This window comes from Bubalus bubalis, chromosome 7 (assembly GCF_019923935.1).
Source record: "Bubalus bubalis isolate 160015118507 breed Murrah chromosome 7, NDDB_SH_1, whole genome shotgun sequence".
In the NCBI taxonomy this organism is placed as follows: domain Eukaryota; kingdom Metazoa; phylum Chordata; class Mammalia; order Artiodactyla; family Bovidae; genus Bubalus; species Bubalus bubalis.
The window spans coordinates 54,213,528-54,237,571 of record NC_059163.1 but is presented as its reverse complement, the minus strand read 5'-3'; the positions used below and the strand labels follow the sequence as shown (position 1 = coordinate 54,237,571).

Genomic DNA, 24,044 nt, shown 5'->3' with positions numbered 1-24,044 from the left:
ACATTAAAGGGATTCACCCAAAAGATCACCATATAAATTACACCAATAACGTAAAATCACCATAATCACCGTTTCTTCCCACAATTCACTATAAAATTGCCACTGTAGCAACTTTTCCATCAAAACTGGAAGTCACTTTAGAATTCTATGAATGAATCCTTACCCTCCACCTGCAAAGCGATGCAGCCTTTACCAACCAAAAGAGGCCAAAATATTGGAGAATTATCTCTGAATGGCTCCCAGCATCTCCCTTACATTGCTATGCTTTCTTCAAATAGCTGGACTTTTTAGTAACAAAAACACTTATATTCAAAATGTGTAGAGTAGTTTCAATAGGAGCTGATTGAGGTGAAGACGAACACAGTTTTCTAAAAATTGTGGAAATAAGTATTTGAATCCAAAATCTAATCTGAAATCCTCTGGTCCAATACCCAAACTCTAAGCAATGTATGAGCTCCTTGGGCCTGTGATAATTTGTTCTCTTGCATAAAACTGCTGAAAATCAAAGCCAAAGGCTTTATCAGAAATATAAGTACAGAATGTGGTTTAGAGGTGCTCTGCCCCAATAAATACCATAGTTCGAGACAATAACCACTGAATACCAATATTTCTATTATTTGTGACAAAACAGACTGGTGACCAGCACTAGACCAGAAAGAATGCATTTTTCCCCTAAAACCTGAAGAACAAATTAGAATAAACTTATTTTAATAATCTGCTACAATTAATTTTCTACTTTGTTCATTGTTCAGTCACTATATTGTGTCTCTTTGCAGCCTCATGAACTAAGGCAAGCCAGGCTTCCCTGTCCTTCACTATCCCCCAGAGTTTGCCCAAGTTCAAATCCATAGAATCGGTGATGTCATCCAACCATCTCATCCTCTGTTGCCGCCTGCTCCTCCTGCCCTCAATCTTTCCCTGCACCAGGGTCTCTTCCAATGAGTCAGCTCTTCACATCAGGTGGCCAAAGTATTGGAGATTCAGCTTCAGCATCAGTCCTTCCAATGAATATTCAGGGTTGATTTCCTTTAGGATTGAGTGGTTTGATCTCCTTGCTTCCAAGAGACTCTCAAGAGTCTTCTTCAGCACCACAGTTTGAAAGCATCAATTCGTCAATTGATGCTCAGCCTTCGTTATGGTCCAAGTCTCATATTCATACATGACTACTGGAAAAAACATAGCTTTGACCATATGGACATTTGTTGGCAAAGTGATGTCTCTGCTATTTAACATGCTGTCTAAGTTTTTCAGAGATTTTCTTCCAAGAAGCAAGCGTCTTTTAATTTCATGGCTGCAGTTACCATTCACAGTGACTTTGGAGCCCAAGAAAATAAAATCTGCCACTGCTTCCACTTTTTTCCCACCTATTTGTCATGAAGTCATGGAACCAGATGCAATGATCTTAATTTTTTGAATGTTGACTTTTAAGCCAGTTTTTTTAGTCTCCTCTTTCACCTTCATCAAGTTCCTCAAGTTTCACCCTCATCTTTAGTTCCTCTTCACTTTCTGCCATTAGAGTGGTATCATCTGCATATCTGAGGTTGTTGATATTTCTCCCCCATGAACAGTATGAAAAGGCAAAAAATTTCCTACTTAGGATGTCAATATCTTTTTTTTAATGTCACTAATGATGCTGGGAAAGATTCAGGGCAGGAGGAGAAGGGAATGACAGAGGATGAGATGGTTGGATGGCATCATTGACTTGATGGACATGGGTTTGGGTGGACTCCGGGAGTTGGTGATGGACAGGGAAGCCTGGCGTGCTGCGGTCCATGGGGTCGCAAAGAGTCAGACTCGACTGAGCAACTGAACTGAACTGAACTGAATGATAATAGGACCTTTCCAGAGAAATTCTGAACAGGCACTGCTATCCATTTCCTTAAAGAAATAAAAAGAAATTTGGTATCATGAATTGACAATGTAGAGAAATGGAATTAAATAGATATTTTGAGGATCTTAATAAGTGTCACTAACTAGCATATATTGAGCATTTAATTTTACCTGATAGTCTTTTAAGTGTTTTATATGGATTACTACATTTAATGCTCATTATAAACCTATAAGATGAGTAATATTGTTTCTCTCACTTTCCCTTCAGAAGGGAGATTATTTTCCAAGCTCTGAAAACTAAAGCCAAATTTTTCAAGGAATGTGACTAAAAAGTAGAAAATCATTCAGAGAGTTCAAGCTTTTGGCTTTTTGGGAGCGGGGACCAAGAGATTCTAGTACTGTCTCTTTCTAAACACGGTATTCCTCTCCCTAGTCTCCTTGTATCAGAAATTAGACATGTCTATACAAGATGAAAGGAAATAGCATATACTGTGGATTCCATCTATGCTCAAGGGTTTTGTTATTATAACTGGTGCAAGAAATGGAACTAGCACAACTGAATGGTGAAATCACTCACTATTTTGGTGACCTGAAATCAATACTATATATATTTTTTATTCTTTTGTTGTATTTATCTCATTTTCCCTCATGTAAATATGATTTAGTAGTTACAATATGGTAGAAATTGTAGTCCAAGTTTACATTCCAACCGCCGAACAAGCATTAAAATAAGTTTAACTGGTGAATGAAGCTATGTGCTATTATTGCCAGTGAAGTTGACTTGCTTTTATTAACAACTTTGACCTACGGTTAATAAGTAAAATTGATATTGATATATCAATCATGAAACTGTAATACTTCTTCAATGTATTTCAAGATATCTTTTAAAAACTAGAGTAGCGATAACAAAATGAAGTTCACTAGATCCTCACATTTGCAAATGCCTACTAACATTGCCAGATACTTCTTGAGCTTATGTTACACCACAATAGGGCCTGACCGTGTCTGGAGGTAGCAGCCACTCCACATTCTAACATGTTTTGAAAAGCAAGTACTCAAAAATGTGGCTGTGGGTAGGCTGCAACTCAGAGCATTTGCCTAATATCTTTCATACATAAAAAAATAAGTCAGCTAATTTTTGATCCCTTATACCTTCTATCCTACCAATCATTTAAATATCAATCGATCAACCAATCAATGTGTGTGTCTCCATGTGTGCATCTCTGTGTGTATGTTTACAGTTGTAACAACTTCATTTACAATATTATCTTAATCAGTCCCAAGTTTTAGTTAACATTTCACCTACTCTCATTCTTTATAGGTGCCCATACGACAGCTTCTAATGTCATTACTCTGCCTCTTACTAACACACCAAATAACCCTCTACAACATAATTCACTACTATATAAAGCTTACTATGATAACTTTAAATGCGAAGTTTCTGACATTCACATTTTCACCCCTTGTTTCAAGCTGGAGCCTCATAATTGCTCAACAAAATAACTACCTTGATAGAATTTCCAGCATCATTGGTTCATTTGTTAACTTGCATTTCCATTCAAAAAAATAAATATTTACTGAGTTCCCAATGTGGTACTAGCCACTGCATTGAGGGTTGATAAGACAAAAGTGAGACTTGGTGCAAATTCTCATGGAGAAAGTAGGCCAGTGCGGAAAGTCAACATGACAAGAGGTAATCATATGATCCAGCAATCCTACTTCTGGATCTGTTTCCAAAGGAAATGAAAACAGGATGTCTAAAAGACATCTGTGCTCCCATATTTATTGCAGCATTATACACAACAGCCAAATATGGAAACAACCTAAGTGTCTGTCAGCGAATGAATGACTAAAGAAGATGTGGTGTATAAAACAATGGATTATTATTCATCCATAATTAAGAAGGAAAACCTGCCATTTACAAGAAGATGGATGGAACTTGAGGCATTATGCTAGGCTAGGTTAAAGAAAGGTCAGACATAGAAAGAAAAATACTGTATTAAATCATTTATTTGTGGAATCTAAAAAAGCCACACTCATAGGAACAGAGTAGAATGGTTGTTACCAGAAGAATGAGGGGGTGGGAAGAAATAAGGAGATGTTGGTTAAAGGGACCAAACATCCAGTTACCAGTTGAATCAGTTCTGGGAATATAACCCATAGCATTGGGATTATAGATAAAAGTACTGTACTATATACTTGAAAAGTTGCTAAGAGAGTAGATCTTACATGTCCTTGCCACATAAAAAGAAATAGTAATATGTGAGGACATGGAAGTGTTAGCTAACACTACAGTTCAGTTCAGTTCAGTCGCTCAGTCATGTCCAACTCTTTGCGACCCCATAGACTTCAGCAGGCCAGGCCTCCCTGTACATCACCAGCTCCCGGAGTTTACCCAAACTCAAGTCCATTGAGTTGGTGATGCCATCCAACCATCTCATCCTCTGTTGTCCCCCTCACTTCCTGCCTTCAATCTTTCCCAGCATCAGGGTCTTCTCAAAAGGGTCAACTCTTCGCATCAGGTGGCCAAAGTATTAGAGTTTCAGCTTCAGTATCAGTCCTTCCAATGAACACCCAGGACTGATCTCCTTTAGGATGGACTGTTTGGATCTCCTTGCAGTCCAAGGGACTCTCAAGAGTCTTCTCCAAAACCACAGTTCAAAAGCATCAATTGTTCAGCGCTCAGCTTTCTTTATTGTCCAACTCTCACATGTGTACATGACTACTGGAAAAACCATAGCCTTAACTAGATGCACCTTTGTTGGCAAAGTAATGTCTCTGCTTTTGAATATGCTGTCTAGGTTGGTCATAATTTCCTTCCAAGGAATAAGCGTCTTTTAATTTCATGGCTGCACTCACCATCTGCAATGATTTTGGAGCCCCCAAAAATAAAGTCTCTTGCTGTTTCCACTGCTTCCCCATCTACTTCCCATGAAGTGATAGGACTGGATGCCATGATCTTAGTTTTCTGAATGTTGAGCTTTAAGCCAACTTTTTCACTCTCCTCTTTCACTTTCATCAAGAGGCTCTTTGGTTCTTCACTTTCTGCCATAAGGGTGGTGTCATCTGCATATTTGAGGCTAACACTACAGTGGTAATCAAATTGCAATATACAAGTATATCAGTACATTGTAAACTTACAAAATGTTATATGTTAATTATATCTCAACAAAGCTAGGAAAATTAGGACATAATAAGAAAGAAAAAAAGAGACCGTGACAAGTTATAGGAAATACACTGAGTGTACTAGGAAGAAACAGACGTGTAGGCTAAATGCAGAAGGATTATAGCAAGAGGTCACTCAGTAAAACATGATCATGATACCAGGGGTGCACTAAAAAACTCATGAGCCAAAAAATAAATTTTTAAACAGTATAAATCCAGTATAAAATATTTCATATACTTTCTCTTTTGAAAGTGGGATGATCTGAGAGAGTAGCATTTATATTACCATATGTAAAGTAGATAGCCAGTGGGAATTTACTGTATGACCCAGGAAACCCAAAGCTGGTGCTCTATGACAAGCTAGAGGGGTGGCATAGGGATGGAGCTGGGAGGGAGGTTTAAGAAGGAGGGAATATATGTACACCTATGGCCAATTCATGTTGAAGTATGGTAGAAACCATCACAATATTGTGGCATAATTATCCTCCAATTAAAAATAAAATAAAATTTTAAAATATCTAACAAAAAAAAAGAAAATCCAAAATACAACTAACCTCACAGGATAATTAGGTTTTATGACATGCTCCCTTGCAGAAATGAATAATGAGAAGCATGCAGACAATAGGCACAGAGCACCTAGACTCAAGTCAGCAACTAGAGGTTCACCATCACCCTCAGAACTTATCATTTAACTTACCTATGGGAGAAATTTTGAAATCCTGTGAATAAAGTTATTCTCATCTTTAAGTAAGTCCTTGCAAAATCCCCATTGGTATAGTCTCCTATTACTAAAAGAATGTTCTCCATTAGAGAAGCCACCAGCTTCGCCTGCAGGATATAGCTGTTAAATGCTGACAATACTCTGAAGTTAATTTAAAAGAGGTTTTAAAAATGATAACTATAATAAAACACAGGTTGAAGGGTTACCTAAAACACTACTTTCCAATTACTTCAAATTTATAGATATACTTCTAGAATACTTTAAGGATTCAAAAACACCAGAAGCCAATAATCTCAATACCCATCAGGTATTTGATATTTTTTTGAACTTAATTATAGCAAGTATAGAATTCAAAGGCAATAATCAATACTTAGGACCAATAAATTACAAGTAATTAACAAAAGTGATTTCAACTAAAATGCCCTCTTCACTCTGTTACTTTCTAGGAACATATAGTCTACCCAAGGCTATGGTTTTTCCAGTGGTCACGTATGGATGTGAAAGTTGGACTGAGAAGAAAGCTGAGCAGCGAAGAATTAATGCCTTTGAACTGTGGTGTTGGAGAAGACTCTTGAGAGTCCCTTGGACTGCAAGGAGATCCAACCAGTCCATTATAAAGGAGATCAGTCCTGGGTGTTCATTGGAAGGACTGATGTTGAAGCTGAAACTCCAATACTTTGGCCACCTCATGCGAAGAGTCGACTCATTGGAAAAGACTCTGATGCTGGGAGGGTTTGGGGGCAGGAGGAGAAGCGGATGACAGAGGATGAGATGGCTGGATGGCATCACCAACTCGATGGACAAGAGTTTGGGTGAACTCCGGGAGTTGGTGATGGACAGGGAGGCCTGGCGTGTTGCAATTCATGCGGTCGCAAAGAGTCGGACATGACTGAGCGACTGAACTGAACTGAAGAACGTATAAAGCATATTCTATTTTATAAGGTAAAATGAATTTTCTGCAGAAGATTACCTTAACACTGTTTAAATCTGTCAGTCTAGCAAACTGATAGATATTATTTGTTCCCCCAAAAGAGTGGTAAATTGAGTCATATGGTTTATTTTATTTAATTTAAAAATTATCCATGAATGTGGTAGCCTTAATCACTAAAAGTTAACCTTTTCATCAGGTAAAGACATAAAACATATACAGTTGGCTCTTCAATGCAAGATAGGGGCTACCAAGTTCTGCTCAGTGGAAAATCTGCTTACAACTTTATAGTTGGTCCTTGAATTGGAGGTTCTGCATCCTTGGATTCAAACAATCGCAATATGTATCATTTGAAAAAAAAAATCTGCTTATAGATGGACCCTCACAGTTCAAACTCAGTTTGTTTAAGGGTCAATTGAATTTTCCACATTCTTAAAAAAATTAACATAAATTAAGAAATATTAGCTTCATTCATATACAGCTCACTCTACTCATTTTTGCTTACAGAGCTATGTTTTAAATACTCACTAGACATTGAAATATATTTGCCAAATTGATTGCATAAAACAGGATTACTTTTAAATACTTAAGAGAAAGGGCTTTGCAATAAGACATAACTATTCAAATTCCAGCTCAGTCCTATACCAGTTTCATGACCTAAAGATTTTATTTAACCTCTTTAAATCATGGTTTCCTAACTGAAGTATTAGGAAACTAATGCCAAGCTAAAGGAATATTAAAAAAAAAAAGTAAACAAAGTAATGCCTACAAACATTTATCATAAAACTAGGTACATAGTAAATGTTCTTTTTATTACACATACTATACTTTGAAAAAAATCAACTCTTTTTTAAGCTTACAGGGAAAATGTTCAATATCAATATTTATTTGTAATACTATCTGTGGCAAAGGACATGTATTATACTTTTATCTAGCTGTGCTATGCTCAGTCACTTCAGTTGTGTCCAACTCTAAAAACTTCAATGTCTTATAGGAAATGGCACTAAATGTATAACTGCATTAAATATATAAAACAAAACAAAGCAAAGATGGCACATAAACCATCTACACAGTATCATCATAACTTTCAAAAATATGTCTGTCATCTTCATAATTTAGAACAGAGGCTAGAAGGAAAGAAGTCATTGTATTAGAAATTACTGGTGATATTTTTAATTTTACTTTTCTTTTACAAAATTCCTAAAACTTCACATATTACTTTCGTTATCAAAAAATAGTTTCCTTTGAACAACAAATTGACAATCACTTTTTTGTTGTTGTTGTTGTTAGCTCATATCTTTATTAACCAATATACAATTACTTGTCTTCTGGTTTGTTAAAACAATAGGTCAGACAACATTTGCCACAATAATGTCTGTCAAAGTGACTGGCCATAAAAACTCCAGCACCACATTCATCTGAGGGACAACTCCTGGCGAAGGCGACTGATTTTGCCATTCTCATCCACCTTATAGTATTTCAGAACAGCCAATTTAACCTTCTTTCTCTTATGCTTGTTCTTCTTGGGAGTCGTGTAAGACTTCTTCTTCCTTTTCTTAGCGCCACCACGAAGTCTCAACACTAGATGAAGAGTGGACTCCTTTTGAATGTTGTAGTCAGACAAAGTACGTCCATCTTCCAGTTGCTTGCCAGCAAAGATCAGTCTTTGCTGGTCAGGAGGAATTCCTTCCTTATCCTGGATCTTGGCCTTTACATTTTCTATTGTATCCGAGGGCTCGACCTCGAGAGTAATGGTCTTCCCCGTCAGGGTCTTCACGAAAATCTGCATCTTGGCGGCGGTTCCACCGCAGATGGCAGGTCTGAAAGCGACAATCACTTTTATATTTTAGACTAATTGACCCAATAATTATAGCAAGAATAGGTAATAATTGGTGCTAACTTCATACATATTCTTTTTTCCAAAGATATTTTTTTCTTTTTAAATAAGGCATGTGTCCACTCTCTCACACACACATATATCCATATCTTGAGTTCCAGCACTCTAAGTTACAAACGAGAAAGAACTGCCAAATAAGGCTTATAGGGCCATTCTTTTTGTCTTTAATTGTCTTCATTATGTGCTTAAAGACTGACCCACACATTAAAGCCAAACACCACTAGTGTTAAGCTAAACCATAACACTATTTCAAGAGATCAAGGTTACAGATAGTACTATGCCAAAGATAAAAGTTTAATTCTCTTAAACAGTAGCCAATGCCATCACATGATCACCAAAAGTTTTGCACCCAAGGTTTTCTATCATTTTCAGTCTCCTTATTCCAATTATCTGCATGAAATAAGAATCTTGGTATTTTACAAAGTTATCTGTTCCCCATTGATTCCAAAGTCATTCAGCCGTGTGGTTTCAGAAGAAACTTTCTCATGAAATTATAAAAATACTAGTTAAGTCTCCAGAAGAAAAAGAACCAACTTAAAAAAAATAAGAGGAACAAAGTTATTTTTTCATAAAACAGTGTTTGGTGATAAAAGTAGATGCATTTTTAGACAAAAAAATAATGTACAATTTTAAGGATATGCATCTAAATAGAGTGGTTTTTAAAGATGTTTCTTAGAAAGCTTTTAATGCAACAGGTCTGCTAACATAGGACTAAATAGCTATTTGAATATTTTCAACTCAACCTAGCTTTCTTCAACCCAACACAGTGAAATAAATCAGAATAGATTTAAGAGACTGGATATAAAAATTCATTAAAGACAATAGAATCCACAGCCCAGATAAGAAATAGCATTGGATCCGAGATCTAGCACTCTTACACATCACAACAATTTAAAAAAAAAAAAAAAAAGGAAATCCCAAATTTAAGGAATATCAATTGAACCTAGAGAAATGTATACTTTTATTCCACATATCATTCAACCAACAAAGAATGCAGAACTCAAATACTATAAGAGAAGAGCAATGAATCAATACTACCTTCTTGTAAACACACTGATTATGAGAAACAAAGGATACGTTAACACTCATTCTAATTATGGGTAGTCTACATATCACATTCTAAGCAAATTACCTATTGTCTATGTAATGTAACAAGCTTCCCAGGTGATGCTAGTGGTAAAGACCTCACCTGCCAATGCAGAAGATGTAGGAGACATGGATTTGATCCTTGGGTCAGAAAGATCCCCTGGAGGAGGGTATGTCTACTCACTCCAGTATTCTTGCCTGGAGAATCCTACCAGCAGAGAAGCCTGGCGGGTTATGGTCCATGGGGTCATAAAGAGTTGGACACGACTGAGGTGACTTAGCACACATGCATGAATACAATGCTAACATGAAATATCTTTTTTCTATTCCAAATATTGCTAAAAACAGCCCTAATTACACTTAACAGACATCCCCTCCAAAACAACAACAGAAAAAAAAAAAAAAAAAACAGAAAGTACAATAAATCACTGTTTTACTTTAAGAAAAGACAATCCATCTTCAGTATTAGAAGAATAATACAAAATTTCATAGTACTGTATACGTTGCAGAGTCTAAAAGTCTTGATAAAATAATGAGTTATGACTGATAATAGATATAAGTGTCCATGTAGCCAAATTAAGCTGGTATTAAATCTTTAATAACCTGTATATAACCTTGAGCATTAGAAACCAATGACTTGGATACAAGCACTTAAGGAGATATGAATCTAGCTCAGTTTCTGTCAGAAAATATTGCCAAAGTTTCAATTCCTAATGGAGAGTATTAAAACACTTCTTGGCCCTGAATCAGAAAAGGGTTCTGTTGGAGTTGATCCAAAAGAACTAACTGGAGTATGATTGGCAAACCTGGGTGATTTGAACTTGCCCTGAAAAATCCAAGTTCCAGGAAAGAATCTGGTTATTAAGTTGGTAGTTTCAAACTTCTGAAAGTATATTATACAATCACTTAATTGCAAAGCAATTTTGTAATTAACTTTATAATTAAATCAACTATACTTCTGGTGGCTCAGAAAGTAAAGAATCTGCCTGCAATGCAGGAGACCCTAGTTCAATCCCTGGGTCAGGAAGATACCCTGAAGGCAGGCATGGCAATCCACTCCAGTATTCCTGCCTGGAGAATCCCACAGACAGAGGAAGCTGGTGGGCTACAGTCCATAGAGTTGCATAGTGTTGGAGACAATTGAAGCAATTTAGCATAGTACAGCACAGCACAGCATACTTACCAAAAAACAAATTTTAAATTTAATACTGACAAGAAAAAGTCTTTACTATAATTGTAACACCTAACTTTTTAAAGCTCTTAGTATAGGTCAAGCACTAGACTAAGCATTACACATTAATTCTCAAATCCTATAAAATTCATACTATAATAATCTCATTTAAATAGGTGAGAAAACTGAAATAATTTAGTCAGGATTACACATTTGGCAAACAGCAGTGTCTGGGTTACTGAAACATTTGCCACTCTCCTTTCATCTCCATAGAAACTCAGGGGAAAAGTGGAGTGGGAAAAGACAGTGAAGAGTTGAAATTGATATTCAAGTGTATAAACTGCAATTCTATAATTTTGAGCAGTTTCAAACTCCTAAATTCGCATGTAGCTTGAATTTTAAAAGCTGTTAAACTGATTGATACGTGTTATACATTAAATAAATATTTTTGAAAGAATTATATCAAAGGGGAAATAAAAGATAATAAGACCCTGTCTGCCTCTAAAATGGTGGTCAAAGAAGTTCATCCAATGTTGTTGTTTTTATGAATAACACTGACTTTTAAAAATAGAGGCTACTAAACAAGATAACTACACTCTGTATATGTGTGTGCTTAGTCACTTAGTCATGTCTGACTCTTTACAACCCCATGGACTGTAGCCCTCCAGGCTCCTCTGTCTATGGGGATTCTTCAGGCAAGAATACCGGAGTGGGTTGCCATGCCCTCCTCCAGGGAATCTTCCCAACCCAGGGATCAAACCCAGGTCTCCTTCATTGCAGGAGGATTCTTTAGCAGCTGAGCCACCAAGATATACATAACATTATTACTTATACTAAATATGATGGAAATACAGTGCATTTTCATTAACCAATATTAAATGGAATCCCTTCCAATATAATTTGTGAAATGTGCTTCAAGCTATACAAAGCATAAAATAAATGTATGTATAACAGGGTTTGAGATAAATTTTATATCACAAATAAAAAAATGGCAACTATATTCGGTTGGTCTATAGGAATACTGCTTCAAAAGAGGCATATTTAATCTGGAATTATGTATTTTCCGCAAAAGGATAATCAATGGAAAATGCTATAACTTGCTTCCTTAGATTTCTGAGACTTTTATGAATGAATCTCAGAACTCATTTGTTACATGATTACTCTGCAAGTAGTTATTCATAATATAAATATTTTGTTTCACTTCTAGCTCCAGAACTGAAATATCCTAAATTCCAATCTCTCAAATCATCTTTTGAATTAAATTGGCTGAGTTTCCAATTTCAATATACTATCTCATGAGCATTTTTTCATAATTTAAAGAGAACCTGTATTACTTCTTCATAATCAAAGTAACGGACATTTTTCAAGTCCCCAAGTTTCTAGGGGAAAAAAACCAAAACTATGAAAGATTCTGAAATGCAAGACCCTTAACCTCAGAGCACTTATGCTTATATCTTCTCTAACTAAAAGTCACTTAAAAAAAGTCAGACGTTATTTCCTCTCATCTTCTGAAGTGCCTGGAAATAAACCCTTATTGAAATGCCATAAATGCTTAGATGTTAAGTGTCAATAAAGGCCCCTTCCTCTGAGTGGCTTTTCTGACTACAGATCCTTTTATTGTGTGACAAATGATACTTTCATATAATAAAGACAATTAGATTTTTATTGAAATGTAATTGATTTACAATATTGTGTTAATTTCAGGTATAGAGCAAAGTGATTCACTTTTATATATAAATTTTTTTCAAATTATTTACCATTTTGATTATTATGAGATATGGAATACAGTTGCCTGTGCTATAGAGTAAATCCTTGTTGCTTATCTATTGAATGTAGTTTGTTAATCCCACGACTCCAATTTTATGCCTCCTCCCCTCCCCTCTTTAGTAACCGTAATTATTTTTTATATGTCAGAGAGTCTGTTTCTGTTTTGTATACAGTCTTATTTGTATTAAAATTCCACATATAAGTGATATAATATTTATCTTTCTCTAAGACAATTAGCTTTTTATCTAGCACTTCAATGGACACTTTCTTTGCTTTTCTGTTGAGATGGTTTTCTTAGGAAAATCAACACTATTAAAAAAATCTTAGTGTGGGGATTTTGTCACCCTTAACTCCAAGGTTAGTAGAATATACAAACAACGAGCAACTTCCAATAGAGTTGAAAGGAAAGGTCCTTTCCACTTTCCCAGTCAAAACAAAGTGCAAAAATTGCCTGAGTCCCAAACAGTGAGTGACTCAAATAAATAAATACAATGAACGCTGGGCTTATTTCCATCGTTGGCTATCAGGGCTACTCTCCATAACACTACAGGAAAGTTTTCAGTCTTCTTGTATTTTGACAAAGGAAAAAAAAAAAAAAGGCTTGCCAAATGATGCCCCCGCTGCCATCGCAAGTGGCTTTTCATTTGTCCAAACAGCTCTCGGGTTGTGGCCATCCTCACCTTATACACGTCACTGAAAATTGTCTCCGCCCGGGCTCCCCATCCCCCAAGCCCTAGTGATACTTTGTGGAGTTTTTGAACTTCATCCACAGATCGCCCTCGCCACGCCAAGTGCACTACAAAAAGCATCATGCCAGATGCTTTCCAAATCTTCTCTCTTGTTCACTAAGTTCAGAAAAATCACTGCATTTATTCCCCCTGGGAAAGTGAATTCAATCCCTCATTTCGCACTGCAGGTGCCCAGAAAGGAAATACAACCACGCGCGCGCACACACACACACACACACGTGCACGCATACACACCATGTCCCTTCCTAATCTCCAACCCTGACAGCAGCACTCAGACAACCAAAGTCCGTTCCCTCCACCCCACTCCGTCCAAAACACATAACAATTACAGAAGACTACTGGCGCTGGGGAAATTTGAGGTTTATATGGGTCAATGGAAACCTCTTTTCCCCGGACTTTTGAGGCGCTTTGCAGACTTAATCGCCACTTTTCTTGTTGCCCACTACAGAAATCACCCATAATGGGACGCTCCTGCGCGGACCCTTACCACCAGGAGGCCATCGGGGCACGGCGATACCTTGATGCCAACCCTCCCTCTTGAGGGACACCACCGGGACCCACATAAATTGACCCCCAGGAGTACAGCGGAGGCAGAGAGACGGGAGGACTTAAGCACTCAGCCTTGCGCTCGAGTCTCTTCCCAGCCCTGAGTAATAGAAGGACACCCAGCGCCTCCAAGAACTGGGCAGGGCACGAGGGCAAGATCAATAAAGTTAAGGAAGAGGACTGCCTGGGCACTGCGTGCTCCGAAGCTGTTGAAGAGAGGCGCCGAAAGGGACATAGACGCGAAACCAATGACCCATCGGCCACGTTGGGCTGGGGCGCTCAAGGACACCAGAGCCGCCGGAAGCCGCGGGGGTCGGCTAGGGGGCCGACTAGGGGGCCGGAAGAACTGGGAAACGCGGAAACTTACGGAAGAAGATGTACTCGGTATAGCTGCTCCAGATCTTGTCGTCGCGGTACTGGTTGACGAAGGCGGCGGTGCCCGAGGAGTTACACGCCACCATGTGGAAGCCGGCCTCGGATAGGCGATCGAACGCCTGCTCCAAGTAGGTGAACTTGAGGTAGAAGCGGGACGTGTACTTCTCAGGCGGCCGGTCAGGGTCACGGCTCTCGTTGAGCGTGTCACCGAACACCTCCTTGGCCAGCGCGATGCGTCCGCACACCATGATGCGCGCCACGCGCCGGAACTTGGCGTCCGCCTGGTTGTCTCGCACCGTGGTGTAGGAACCGCGGTAGCCGAGTGTGAGGAAGCCCGAGCGCTTGTCCTGCGCGCTGCCGCCGCTGTGCGCTCCCGGGCCCGAGGGTGCGGCGGCCGCCGCCCCGCGCAGCAGCAGCGCGTCGCTGCTGCCCTGCGAGACGTTGTCCTCCAGATCGCTCTGGCAGCCCTCGTCGTTGAGCGAGTTCTGCTTGGTGACCTTGGGCGACAGCAGCTTGACCAGGTCGGTGAGCTGGAAGTACTCGGCCTCCCGTAGGAGCCGCTCCTTCTCGGGAAAGTGCTCCGGCAGCGCGAGCTGCTTGTCCCGCAGATAATCCAGCACGTACCTGAAAAGGAAGCCGTCCCGGTCGATGAAGAAGCGCGCCCGGCTGTCCCTGGGCAGCTCGCCCCGGCGTCGGGCGCCGCCCCGGGGGCTGGAAGGCGAGAACATACTGGCCAGAGTGCTATCCGGGACGCTGAGCAGCGTCGAGTGCTTGGTCACATAGACCTGGCCCCCTACGTTCAGCTCCACCACCTCGGGGAAGGGCGAGGGCACGCAGGGCCCTGGGGCGGCGGCTGCCGAAGCGCCGGGGGAGCTGGACGAGGAGACCATCTCGCTAATGGGCAGGATGGTGCCGCCGCCGCTGCCTGTGTCCTTCAAAGCCATGGTCCCCCCGCCGCCGGCCAAGTGACCCTGGAGAGCAGCACTTTCTCCTTCCCAAAACCCGTGCCCTGCGCCCCCGGTGGTGTGCGCCTGGTGCGCCCTCGGGCCGGGCGGCACGTTCCTCCGGCCGGGGCGGCCCGGTTCAGGGCTCGGGGCGGCGGCGGCCGCGGCGCCCGGGCTCCATCGGGGAGCGGTGCGCGGGAGAGGAGCTCTGAGGGCGCCGCGGCGGCGGCAGAGGCGCCAGGAGGAGCGGCTGCTCCTTTGGGGCGAAGGCGGGGAAGTGTGAGAGAGACTTGAGAGAGGCTCTCTTAGGCTGCCGCTCGGCTCTCCGCGGGGAGGGCGGGAGGAGGGGCCGGAGCGAAGAAAACTCGCCGCCCTAGCAGCTTGCGAGCGCGCTGCGAGCCCGGAGCGCGGACGGTGGCGCTCACTACCCCTCACAGCCCGGGAGGCGAAACTGACGTCAAGCCCAGGACTGGGACCCGAGCCACAGCTGTCATTTAAAGAGATAGGTGCCAGCCTCTGGCTGCAGGGCTCCGACGCTAGGGGGCGGAGCCGAGGGCAGAGCCTGGAGGTGATGCTACTTGGCAGCGAGTGGGGAGACGGGGAGAAGCGGGCAGGGAACCGACAACGAACGAAGAAAGGCCAGCTTTCTCTCCTTCATTCTCTCCTTCATTCATTTCATTCCCTTTTTCCGTCGTCCGTCCTTCTCTTCCTCCCTTGCCCTTGTTCGCCCAGTAAAACTGTTTTGTTTTTTTTATGCTGGCATTAAGGTGGGAAGTGGGGTAGAGGTTTGGATTATTTAAAAAAAAAAAAGCTATGCTCCTAATCTGAAATTACGACAAGTGTTGGCAGGAGGGTTTTGATTGTCAAAAGACTGGGAGCGGGGGAGGAGGTTGAATCTCTTGTAGTAGTCTTAGCCAGGTTTTTTGAAGTGAAAGACGAAATGCACGAACCTCTATTACATTCCGATGTCATGATTGCATATTTAACTGCACGCACCATGTGCAGCTGAAGAATTTTTAAGACTGAAATCTGATTTCAGTTCACAAAACTAATCACAGATTGTGGTAACGCGACGGTTCCCTCCTTTCATTTCGTCAGTGTTTGATTCATAGTAGATGCTTAATAAATGTTTTTGAAGGAACGGACAGAGGCAGGGAGGAAACTTAGTCTGTTTGTTCCTAGTTTCCTATCTTGATCTGTCCTTTGATTAATCTCTCCTTTTCCCTTTCAGCTCCATAGGGCAAGAGAAATGGTTTACATTTTATTAGTTATCTAACCCCAAGAGTCAGGTCACAAATGAAAATTATAAGGATTTAAGCTCACTTTAATTTCCATTTGTACACAACACAGGTACAGTCTTTTAAGATCAGCATTATTTGTGGTAAAGAGTGAGGATAGAGATGCAAATGAACCTCACTTCTGCCTATTCCTCCTGGGACATCCTTTTGTGTTTGGAAACATAAAGAATCATTAATTTATATAAAGTTCAAAGGAGAAAAAGTATACTGTGGCACAAGTAGATTGCGTCACAAATTACAGTATTATAGAGGAACTTTACCCATTAACAAAATGTACAGATTTTCATGTCTTAAAAATTCCATATGCCTACTTAGGATTCCTTCTCTTTGAATTTAACATACACACAAACAATAAACTTTAATTTTTAAGAAGTAATAAATCATTAAAGTATTAAAAACTATATTTAATTCACTGATCCCTATAAGCCACATCCCCAGAAAATGTTATATCAGTTTTGAAGTTAGATTACCTGAGACTGAGAATGAACCAATGAAAGAACAGTGTATTTGCCGAAGGTCTAAGACTTAAAACTGAGTGTAAATTGTCCATCTTCATGCAATCCTCTTATCCAAGCCTCCCCTTAATTTATAAACCAGTCAAATTAAGAAGAATAATTGATTTTGGCCTTCTTCACTTAAAAGCTAACATCAGAAAATACCGGAAAATTTAAAATAATCGTTCTTGGGAAATAATAGAAGCTTTATAATCTTTATAGATGAATGAATAATAAAGTCTTAAACCACTACTAATGAAGCTCATTTATCATGAGGTAAGTGTCCCTAATGATAAGTATGTTAGAGACCATAGAAATGTAATGAAGTGGATGTATAATACATGTGCATATGTGTATATGAGGTCTCCAGTATTATCAGGTTGTAATCCATTTTAATCTTTTTAATTGCATAAAGTATGTTTATAAGATGAAATAGCCTAAAATGTGTACTCTAAATGAATATTTCTTAGAAATTCTTAGTGAATTGCATCATATGATGTATTACTTTTTTGAAATCTTTCAACCATGATTGAACATTTTTCCTTAACCCCTTCCATCCCCACACTCCTCTTAATCTCACCCTTCCCCCAACTAAACTCTGGAGCCAAACTCCAAATTGTACAAATCTCAGGTCCAGAATGTCTTTACCAGTGGTTCTTTTGGCTAGAAATGCCTTTCCTTTTCCATGAGTTCCCTAATCTTTTCTCCCTGTTTATTGCTTCCCTGAGGTTCCATCTTAAAAAGTGCTTCCTCTGGAAGTCTTTCAGACTTACAACAAACCAGGTATTCCCACACAGGTGTTCCTATGCTTACACAAGGACAGGTCTTTTGTTTTTGTTTTTGTTTTTGTTTTATCACACTGATGTGTCCTTGTTTCCCATCAGGTCAAAAGTATGGCATACAATCGTATGCACTACCTATCCCCAGCATCATGCCTAGCCCTTAGAAGACAGTCAATCTCTGTTGAATGCTAACTGCATAGAAGTGTGTTCATATCACAAATGGATGACAAAGCATCAACTGAGTGCTAGACACTGGGCTAAGCAATGAGATTGCAGAGATAAATAAGACTAATTCCTTCACAATTAAAATCAGCAAAAGTGAGAACAGAATCTGATTGAAATAAAATCAGATCTTAAGGACGAAGAGAAAGCAAGAAAGAGACAAGCACTATTGGAGCAGTTCTTTTGGTGAACTGAGAAAACATCAAATACTATAATTAGAACTGCCTTGTTCTAAGCCACAGACACCATTAATGTTCCCTGGATCAACTTAATCACAAGGATTCAGTTCAGTTCAGTTCAGTTGCTCAGTCCTGTTCAACTCTTTGTGACCCCATGAACAACAGCACACCAGGCCTCCCAGTCCATCACCAACTCCCGGAGTTTACCCAAACTCATGTCCATTGAGTCAGTGATGCCATCCAACCATTTCATCCTCTGTTGTCCCCTTCTCCTCCTGCCTTCAGTCTTTCCCAACATCAGAGTCTTTCCAAATGAGTCAGCTCTTCACATCAGGAGGCCAAAGGATTGGAGTTTCAGCTTCAACATCAGTCCTTCCAGTGAGTAGTCAGGACTGATTTCCTTTAGGATGGACTGGTTGGACCTCCTTGCAGTCCAAGGGACTCTCGAGAGTCTTCTTCAACAACACAGTTCAAAAACATCAATTCTTTGGTGCTCAACTTTCTTTATAGTCTCATATCCATACATGACTACTGGTAAAACCATAGCCCTAACTAGACGGACCTTTGTTGACAAAGTAATGTCTTTGCTTTTTAATATGCTATCTAGATTGGTCATAACTTTTCTTCCAAGGAGTAAGCATCTTTTAATTTCATGGCTGCAATCACCATCTGCAGTGATTGTGGAGTCCAAAAAAATAAAGTCTGACACTGTTTCCACTGTTTCCCCATCTATTTCCCATGAAGTGATGGGACCAGATGCCATGATCTTCGTTTTCTGAATGTTGAGCTTTAAGCCAACTTTTTCAGTCTCCACTTTCATTTTCATCAAGAGGCTCTTTAGTTCCTCTTCACTTTCTGCCATAAGGGTGGTGTCATCTCATATCTGAGGTTATTGATATTTCTCCTGGCATTCTTGATTCCAGCTTGTGCTTCATCCAGCCCAGGGTTTCTCATGATGTACTCTGCATTTAAGTTAAATAAGCAGGGTGACAATATACATCCTTGACATACTCCTTTTCCTATTTGGAACCAGTCTGTTGTTCCATGTCCAGCTCTAACTGTTGCTTCCTGACCTGCATACAGGTTTCTCAAGAGGCAGGTCAGGTGGTCTGGTATTCCCATCTGTTTCAGAATTTTCCACAGTTTATTGTGATCCACACAGTCAAAGGCTTTGACATAGTCAATAAAGCAGAAATAGATGTTTTTCTGGAACTCTCTTGCTTTTTTGATCATCCAACGGATGTTGGCAATTTGATCTCTGGTTCCTCTGTCTTTTTTAAAACCAGCTTGAACATCTGGAAGTTCACAGTTCACATATTGCTGGAGCCTGGCTTGGAGAATTTTGAGCATTAATTTACTAGCGTGTGAGATGAGTGGAATTGTGCGGTAGTTTGAGCATTCTTTGGCATTGGCTTTCTTTGGGATTGGAATGAAAACTGAGCTTTTCCAGTCCCGTGGCCTCTGCTGAATTTTCCAAATTTGCTGACATATTGAGTGCAGCACTTTCACAGCATCATCTTTCAGGATTTTAAATAGTTCAAATGGAATTCCATCACCTCCAGTAGCTTTGTTCATAGTGATACTTCCTAAGGCCCATTTGACTTCACATTCGAGGATGTCTCACAAGGATGGGTCCTTAAAATCTTCTATTGTTGTGCAAAGACAAGACATCAATATTCTCAGTCTACAGATTACCCTATATCCCTTCACTTTCCAGAAAGTTTTAAGCAATACAGTCAAAACTCTGTCTCTAAAAGTACAGCAGACTAACCAGAAAGAAAATGGGAGTCCAGGTTGTAATAAATAATTGTTAATTTAAAAATAACAAATATTTCTTCACCAGGGTGAGAGTTACTAAAGGCAGGAACTGTATCCTCTTAGATAGGGGAGAAAGAAGACACAAGGTAATGGTGAGATTTAAAGTCAGGCAGAACTGGCTTAAAAATCTACCTTTGTCTCTTTCTGGCTTTGTGATTTGAGCAAGTGACTTAACTACTATAAACCTTAGTTTCTTCATGGATATAGTGGAAATAATAAAGACCAGAGACTTTTCACTGAGATCATGCGTCCCATAATGTGGCCGTTCAAGTTTGATGGAGTTCACTGTGTTTACCTGGTCTGTTTCACAGTGTTGTTTTGAAGGCTGACAGCAGAGCCACACCCTAACTAGAAAAATCTGAAATTCCAGTGTAGATAATTGATTATAGTGGCTCTATCTACCTTTCTTCCATTTGTCTCACCGCTAAGGTAACATGCAGCCCCTCCGTAGTGAATATCCCCAGTATTTACAATTCTAAGCAAAAAGCCTGAAATTCTTTCCTGTACCAAGAGCTTTGCAGTTTTTTGAGCAGTGGTGTCCTTTAAAAATACCTTAAAGTGTTCCAGTAACCACTTTAAAAAAGTAAAAAGTGAAATAGGTGAAATTCTTTTAATAATATCATTTATATAGCTCAGTGTATCTGAAATATTATCATTTATGTATGTAGTCAGTATACAAATTTATTAATGACATAATTTATATTTTTCCATCCTAGGTCTTCAACATATGGCATGTGTTTCACACTTATAGCCATGAAGCATCTCTCTAGCCAAAAAGGAAGAAAAGCTCTAAAAAGAAGAAAGAAAATAATGTAGACTGTATCCATGGAGGAATGTTTGTTTCCCTTTCACAGCCATCATGGGCAAGTTTTGCTGTACACATTGTTCTTGTGAAAAGCAGACCAACCCAAAACATATGGCCTCCTGCAAGATAAGAAGTAAAAGGTTTGCTGCCATAACAGGGTCAAAGAACAGATAGTACAAGATGGGAAGGACCATTTTCAGATTCAACAATTGCTGTAGAATCTGGAGAAAGTTGGAAAACAGAGTATAGAAACTAGGTAACCCGCAAATCTCACCTATCAGTTTTAAGAATTTAATAATGCTGTGAATGAAAAAGGTTGCACATGAAGTATTTAGGAAACTCACAGTATCAGTGTTTGATGCATTTGTTATATGGCGTTTTCTAGCAATTTAGATATCTTGCTATAATGTCATATGAATTCTTGGTCTATATTATAAATTATAGAAGCATTATTCAAGGCTAGAGTTGATAAAACTCTACTTATTAATACTCAAAGTAATGAAATGTATAGATTATGATTCACTATATCTAAGCACTTAATGCCTGGAAAATAAAAAGTACTCAATATTTATGAATAAAATTTTGTGTAAGCCATTTTCATATTACCTTGTATCATGTAAAAGTCCTGTTTTTGGATATAGCTATGAAATTTTATGGGCTTCGCCAGGGGCTCAGTGGTAAAGAATCTGCCTGTAATGCAGGAGACACAGGAGATGTGGGTTCAGTCCCTGGTCAGGAAGATCCCCTGGCAGAGGGCATGGCAACCCATTCCAGTATTCTTACCTGGAGAATCACATGGACAGCAGAGCCTGGCAGGCTACAGTTCATGGAGTCATAAAAAATCAGACACAACTGAAGTAATTGGGATAATATGCACACATGTAATTTAATATATGGTATGTATGTGGGAATGTATGTGTTGGAGGTAATTTAGCAACAGATATCCTTGTATTTCATCTTGTGCAACTGGCTGCCTCCTTGAAACACTGCTTAACCTCTCAAAGCTTGGGGAGGAAAACGTTAAGACATTCTAGATAAAAATTTTCAGCTAGGCAGTGGGCATAATATTCTGATCCAGAATGGAATCTAAGCCTCTTCAGATAACATAAACCAGGAGCCTAAAAATGGTTTTGCCTGTGTATATTATATATGCACAATATAAATTTTATCAATTTTATCAATTCTGTGCTGAAATTTTAAAAGTTTCACTGATGAGAAGCAAATTCTAAAGCATATGACACAGTAATGTTAATTTCTAATGTCAGATTTTCCTTTAGAATTGCCCCCAAATTACAAACTTTCTTTAAATTATTTTTTTAACCAATGACTGGCTATTAACTGATGAGTTTGACACCATTATTAAAAAATTAATCATAGCAGGAATTCAGTCATTTGAATTCAGTATTAAAGTTTTCGTCCTACCTCTTAGGTTTGCTAATAGGATTATTTAGCTAATGACTGTAAGGTACTTGATGCTTCTCAAAGGCTATGGAACCGAAATAGTGCTCCTGTCAGTTCCTTACATCTCCTGTGATGCTGGTCCCCAGTGGGGACACAGCCTGAGTTGGATTTGTGAACGTAATCCTTCAATCTAAGGTTCTCAGATAGTAAAATGCATGATAATTATCTTAAATCTAAAAAGAAGCAATTAAAATTTTAAAATAATGCCCTCAGGTAATCTACTATTAAAAATTGTAAATGTAGTGTGTGGATGGGAATGCTAATAATTTGATCTAACACAATATAGTATATATTTTCTAGAAAATTGTTTCCCTTCTCATTGGGATTTTTTAAAAGGATGACTGAAGATATGCCAAATGACTAAAGTCCTTGGTAGGGGTTAAGTGTCTGAGTCTGGGACAGACTCTTCACCAAATTTATAGATGAAGCTGAACCACATGAAATAGCCAATTTTGTAAAAACTGTCAAAAATTGGCAATTTAGTATGGTCGAACTTAATAGTTTTCAGGAATAAGGACAGCGAATCTAGCACCGTATCACTAAATGCTTAAATGTTTAGAAATGCTTAATTTGTAACTTGAATTTTAAATATGCATATTTAATATACTAAATCTTTATAATTTTTCAGGAAAAAGTTCTGTCTACCACTTTACTTTTGGTTCCCCCAGCGCTTAAATGTAGCTTGCCTGAAAGACGTTTTGTTTATATTTGGCTTGAATGTGTTCTGAATTACCCTTCATATGTGTCTATTTAGTATATCTACCTAGATAACAAATTCTTTGCAAATGGACTATTCTCCAGTTGTTTTATTTCCAATTCAGTGTTCTGCATACACTTAAAAGAAGCTGTAATGGTGATGGGTAGGTTATTTATCTTCAGCATGACTAATTAGCAGTGAGACTACTTACAGGCATTTGTGGTACTGTTTAATTTTTCTCTGTACTGTTAAACAGGAAAATATTGATATTTGTATACCTCCAGACATCACTTTAAAAAGAACATCAGTCAAATCAGACTTCAAAAATACATTTAAAGCACAATGCTTCAATATTGGAGAGCATTCTGATATAAGGTATAAATTGAGCTAATGAACACCCATTATAGTACACTATGTTATTCAGTAGACAGCTTCTTAAAAATATAGCTTCAAAGGACATTATGTGTTATAACTTTTCTTGCCAGTGAATGTTAGGATGTATCGTGTTTCCCATGTTTCATAACTGAAGTGGACCAGAGGGTTGAACAAAGCTGGAAACTAAATTTGAATCCCAGTCCTACCAATGACACAGATTTACAAAGTGACCCAGCGCAAGTAGCTTTCCTGTTCACTTTTCTAGATGGTTAGACATACACATCCTCATATATTTGGGGAAATTCTGTTCTAATTATCTACTGTTGCACAACAAACCACCCCAAAACTTAGTAGCATAAACAATAATCACTTGATCATTCTGGGCTCAGCTGGGTGGTTCTTGCTCATACCTCTACAGGTTGTAGTCAGACTGGGACTAGAATCACCGTGAGCTCTGAAGGCTCAGCCTTCTGAGGGCTGGCTAGTTGGGGCTTTCTGCTCTCTCTCTCTGTCTCTCTTTCTTTCTCTTTCTATGTAGTCGGTGCAAGTAGTCTTTCCATCATGGTGCCACAGGGCTCCAAAGTTGCACAACCCCAGAAGAGGGCACCAAGTAGAAGCTGTATCGTGTTTTATAACCTAACATAAGGAATCACAAAGTATCACTGCTATCATAGTTGATTAAACAAGGCAGTAACAAAAGCCCTCCCAATTTTAATGGGAGAAAATATGGATTC

The 24,044-nt window shown here is 39.2% G+C and overlaps 1 protein-coding gene and 1 long non-coding RNA gene across 3 annotated transcripts in view; one reads left to right on the top strand and one right to left on the bottom strand.

Moving 5' to 3' along the window:
• KCTD8 (potassium channel tetramerization domain containing 8) overlaps nt 1-15,769 on the bottom strand; it is a 272,626-nt gene extending 256,857 nt beyond the window's left edge. The window contains exons 1-2 of one of the 2 annotated variants that reach the window (XM_044945923.2): nt 14,228-15,769; nt 8,196-8,464 (exon numbers count right to left, since the gene is read on the bottom strand). In XM_044945923.2, the coding sequence (XP_044801858.1) occupies nt 8,418-8,464; nt 14,228-15,179 (999 nt within the window). In that variant the 5' untranslated portion in view covers nt 15,180-15,769 and the 3' untranslated portion in view covers nt 8,196-8,417. Of the gene's footprint in view, nt 1-8,195; nt 8,465-14,227 lie in introns of those variants that run through there. The other variant, XM_006078747.4, reaches the window with a different exon arrangement.
• LOC102413900 lies at nt 14,227-21,387 on the top strand. The gene is made up of 2 exons (XR_329321.3): nt 14,227-14,363; nt 20,689-21,387. It is a non-coding gene; the product is annotated as an uncharacterized LOC102413900 (long non-coding RNA).
• The last annotated feature ends 2,657 nt before the right edge of the window (nt 21,388-24,044 follow it).